This window comes from Letharia columbiana, assembly GCF_014066305.1.
Source record: "Letharia columbiana isolate WasteWater2 chromosome Unknown xfSc0000000_s0, whole genome shotgun sequence".
Taxonomy (NCBI): domain Eukaryota; kingdom Fungi; phylum Ascomycota; class Lecanoromycetes; order Lecanorales; family Parmeliaceae; genus Letharia; species Letharia columbiana.
Genome location: NW_023501148.1, coordinates 186,417 through 191,900, shown reverse-complemented (window position 1 = coordinate 191,900; position 5,484 = coordinate 186,417). Strand labels below are relative to the sequence as shown.

At 29.4% G+C, this 5,484-nt stretch overlaps 1 protein-coding gene across 1 annotated transcript; it reads right to left on the bottom strand.

Annotated features, from left to right (window-relative positions):
• Positions 1–3,342: 3,342 nt before the first annotated feature.
• Positions 3,343–4,272, bottom strand: HO173_012908 (uncharacterized protein; the record flags this gene model as incomplete). The annotated part of the gene is made up of 1 exon (XM_037314738.1): positions 3,343–4,272. The coding sequence occupies one exon, from the start codon at positions 4,270–4,272 to the stop codon at positions 3,343–3,345; it is 930 nt and encodes a 309-aa protein (XP_037158365.1).
• Between the last annotated feature and the right edge of the window lie 1,212 nt (positions 4,273–5,484).

Genomic DNA, 5,484 nt, shown 5'->3' with positions numbered 1-5,484 from the left:
AGAGCTATTAATAATAAATTAAGCGTATATAAATTAAGCTCTTTACGCGATTTATCTATATATTAGCTTAAAGTTATTAAAAGATAAAAAATAAATATATAGCTTAATAACTATATTATACTTTTAATATCGCTATAATAATATTAAGTTATTTAAATAAGAGTTTAATATATAAAGAAGATAATTTAATAATAAGAAGAATTAATATAAAAAAGAAAGTCTTAAAGAAGAAAAAGGGGGGAAGAAAAGCTTAGATATCTATCGCGTATATTAAATTTTTAAATTACTTTATATTATCTAGCTTAAATTAAATATTAATAAAGCGCTTTTTCTTTAATTTTAAAAATTTAAACTTAAGCGAATTACGCTTATTAAGCGCTATTATCTAATATAATTTTAATTATTTTTATAATAATTATAATTATTATTATAGTTTATATAAATTAAAAGATAAAAGATCTAAGAGAGCGAGCTAGTAAGCGATTATCTTTATTTAGTTTAATTAATATTAAACTACTATAACTTATTAAAATTTTTATATATTTTATTTTTACTTTCTTATCTTTAAGTCTTATTATCTTTATAAAAATAATTATTTTTTAAATTAAACTCTATAATAATATACTTAAAATAGCGTATAATATATATTCTCTTTATTTCTAATATTAATACTTATTAGAATTAACGTACTTTTTAATAAAACGAGCTTTAATTAAAATTAAGAATAGTTTAATATTCGTAGATATTTATATAAGCCCTTTAATTCTTTTATATATATCTATTAATTTATTTTTTTATAATAATTAAAGTAAAAGAGATTAAGTTTAATAATTTATTATAATAAATATTAAATATTAATAATAATAGCGATATTAAAGAATCTCGATATAAATTAATTAGATAACGATTAGATTTTTAATTAAAATGAAAAGCGAAGAATAAATTTAATTAAAATAAAAATATTAAGAAATCGCGATAGTAAATAAATATATTTACGTTTAAAAAGAAACTAATTAAGAAAATAAAGAAAGCTAATATTTTGACTATTAATTATACTATAATTATTAAAAAGTATAAAATTAAATATATTAATATATCGTTATTATAATAAAAGTAAACTTTTAAATAAATTAGATAAAATATAATAAATAAGCGATAAGTAATTTCTAATTCTAATTATTATTCTAATAAACTTATATTTTAATAATATTATATAAAAAAAGCACGCGAGCGTAATTACGAAGAAGTCTAAAGTTTCGCTTATTACGCGAATTATTATATATATAAATAAAGATAAAAGCTCGAATTAAGAGAAAATAAATAATATCGAAGTTAAATAAGATATAAGTATTAAGAATAATTTTACTATACGCGTTAATAATTAAATAAATCTTATTTTTTAAACTATTTAAGAGCGTAATATAGAATTTAATAATAAGCGTTATTATAGTTTAAATATAATAATATTAACGCGCTAATTAATAAGTATCGAGCTATTATAAAAATCTTAAAATATTAAATATAATTATATCTAGAAGATAGAATTATAAATCTTTACTTATATATAATTAATTTAATATATAATAATAAAAAGCTTATTACGAAAATTACGCTATTTAAATTAATATTTTAATCTTAATTACTATTATCGCTATTATATAAATAATATAAAATTATCTCTTATTCGAATATATCTAATTCTTAATTCTAATTATTATTATAAATATTATTAATTCATTTTAGAATTATTAAATATACTTTTATATACTTTCTATATTTAATCTTTTTTTATATATCGTAAGAAGATAGCTTAAAGAAATATAACTTATTATATTAAGCTATAATACTTTTAAGAGAATATTAAGAGATATATTAACTTTTCTAAATTAGCGATTTAATAAAAAGATTATAACTATAATATATATAATTTTATATTAGATAGCGATATCGAAAATATATAATAGACGTATAAAATTATTATTAATAGCTTTAATTATAAAGTATCGACGAATTTCGCGTAATTAATACTAGAGGAAAATAAGCTTTTCTTATTATTAGCAGATATAATTCGCTTTCTTTTATATATATAAAGTAATAAAATATAATAATATTTAATTTTATATTTTATTAATTTAGCGTAGTTATTAACTAGAATAATAATTAGAATAATTACTTCTAAATATAGAAATTTCAATTAAAATATCTTATATATATATTATATTATAATATAATTTCATAGATATATCATATCGTAATATATATCGCTAAGATTCTATATTATATTAGATATGAAATTCTATAAATCTTAATAACTTATATTATATTAGAGTATAGTATAGTAGATTAATATTTCATATTATATTATATCTTTTCGACTAGTACTTTCGCCGCAGAGATCATATTCATAAAAACTCCTTTCTTATTAAAATTATATATATTTTCTAGAAGAATCTTATACTCGATAATAACGCTAACTAGAAGACTAAATCAGCGATAAATAATTTCGAAATATATAGTCTTTGCTCGATTATCGTTTAATGCTCTACTATATACAATTTCCAATTAACTATTATATTTTAGAAATCGTTTCGTTTATCGTTTACTTACTTATATACTTAAGTTCTTCTTTTTCGTCTATAAAAGCTCTAAGACTATAGTTCGTAAGACGTTTACTCTAGATAGATATCTCTACTTAATTAATTTCATATACTATTTAACTAAAACATCCTTCTCTTCTTAAATAAAATACTTTTAAGGCTCGGCTTCTTTTATACGACTCTTTCGATTATAGACACTAGCATATAATAATAATTTAGAAATATCGAATTGAATAGCGAGTTTAACGAGTTTTAGAATAGAATCTTTTCGCTATTACTTTAAAGCCTTAGTCTTTTAAACATCTACCGTATTAGATCTAAGAGATTTCTTATAAGTTATAACGAAAGAAGAATAATTTAATTAAGTGTTATAAGCTAATAATAAGAGAGGCGATAAAGGAGTAGCGGGGTATTCTACGAATATTATTATTTTATAGAAAGACCCTAATCGATAGATCTATGCTATATTCGGTTAGACCGCTAAATTTTTGATGTGTATGCCAAGAGTCTCGAAGCCCAGTTATTCTCGTTGACCGATCAAGCACGTTACTATCTTTAGAAGATGATTGGCTAGGATTCTAAAGGGGCGGAGTACCCAATAGTCGCTATCGCCCTCGAGGGAAACCCCATCTCTCACTTGCTGAGTTGAGAAAGAAGGCTCTCCATTTCCCCTAGGCTCCTTCTACTATCATTCTCGTATAAGACCTGTCTGGAGCAACTGAACTTATGACGAGATTTTCTTGCGCTACTCTATAACTAGATAGAAATATGCTAGCGCAACAACCAACAACCCTTCCACAAAACGAAGAATCCTGATATCCAAGCGGGCAAGAAAGACTGCAGCCAGGACCCCCATCGCAGACACTAACATGAACAAGCCTGTTTTGATCTGCCCGTAGAGAGCTTGCGCCCATACTAAAGGCGTAATCTGCTGCCACAGATTAGGCACCATTGTTAGATAGCTGGGGACCTCCACGTATCTGAATCGCTCTACCCCTCGCACAGGCTTCTCCAGATAAAGCGCGATTTGAGATACCTCTTCAGGATTTATCTCTGCCAGCGCTGCAATAGCGTTGATGGTAGTTTGACGCGTAGGAAGGATGCCGAGAGTGGTCTCATGCGTATTCTGATTGAAGTCGGTTGTCTGCAAGTCGACTGTCTGCAGATTTTGATGGAGGCGTCGTTCGTATTCTCGAGCTGCATTGAGATAACGATAATTGGTATTACAGGCATCGACTAGGCTCAAAACCGATGACCTGCTAGCTGCGACAGCTGTGACCCCTGTGTTCCATACAATTGTGACAGCCACGACTCCCATGTTGCCCACAGCTGTGACAGCTGTGACTCCTGTCTTCCACCCCGAAAGCGTGACCCCTGTGTTCCATACAGTTGTGACAGCCACGACTCCCGTGTTGCCCACAGCTGTGACAGCTGTGACTCCTGTCTTCCACCCCGAAAGCGCCCAGCTCGATGTATTCATCCCAGGATTCGTGGCCGATATTTTTTGAAATTGATGCTCAATCCATTCCTGTACTTCGAGCCAAGCATATTGAAGGTCTTCATACATATGGCGCGGGGTGTGGGTGTTGACTCTGAGTTGTAGGGGAACGTTTGGGGCTATGGCGACGTGATGGTCGATTTGTGGTTTAAAAGTAGCTTCTGAATGTGGTAGCATTATGTTACGTGTGGCTTTCGTGGTGGTTGCTTTGTTGGCAGTGAGTGATATGAATTTCGGTATAGATACGAAAACTTACTTGAAGCTGTAGAGGATGTGACCTGAGTATTCCACATCCAAAAGATTAGGAGACAAAGAATCAGAGGTTTGTATTGGTTCGCCATTGCGCTAAATTGAGTGTTGATAAACGACTCGGATTTTACAAAAAGTTGTTCATTATTGAACAACGTGGAAACAGAGTTACGTGAATGAATCGTAAATTAAAGGAGATAACTCTCCCCTGAACCCGGCCGCAATATTGAAGTATTTGGAATCCACGGGACTGCGACTGCGTTAGACACGCTCTCTAACTTGTCAAGCCAAGATTAGGCGTAGAATAACGGCTAGATCTTCAATGTATGCACCCGTCTGTAAATTGTTTGAAATAACACGGGACTGCGAGATCCTCTCCCATGCTCTTCGATTCGTCCGGTTAGGAATGGGCGAAAACTACGGAGATACTAAGAGAAAATGATCGAACATGTGAGTCTACTTTTCGAGACACAACATATTTGTGCTAGGGGCCACTTAAGAAGTCTCGCCGAGTACCCCCTACCGCACTTTTCAATGCGTACACTATGACTTTCACCACTTATGCAAACCTCGCAGGTGATAAAAATCGATGTATCCGATAAACGCCGAGAGTTAATAAATATTATTCTCCGTACTATTATTTTCATTATTATCTTATTATCAGAAAAGTAAAGCGAATAAATAGGGTTGGATTTTCAAGTTAAAAATTTAGCCAGCCAAGTCAAAGAACCAATCTACCACTCCACCACTACGAAATGATTTAATCATAAGTATAAGGTATATAACGAGAGAGGCCAAGGCCAATAGAAGGAAATAATTGCTTATAAAAAAGAAACATATTCTTATACAAGAGTATCGAAATATCGAAAAAATAAAGACAACGCTAATTAGTGTGAATCCCACAATATCTCCTATCGCAGTGAAATTTTCGAATAATGAAATAGCTATAAACATCGGACGATTTCAATTCATTTAAATATACATCGTTCAATAATAATTATGGAAACGAGAGTATATAACGTGGGATCTTGAAGAGCTGAGCCGTGTTCTGATACGAAAGCCTTATTGCCCTTAATTTCTCCGCAGTATTCTCCATAGTATTCTCCGCAGTATTCTCCGCATTTGCCTATTATAGTTCCT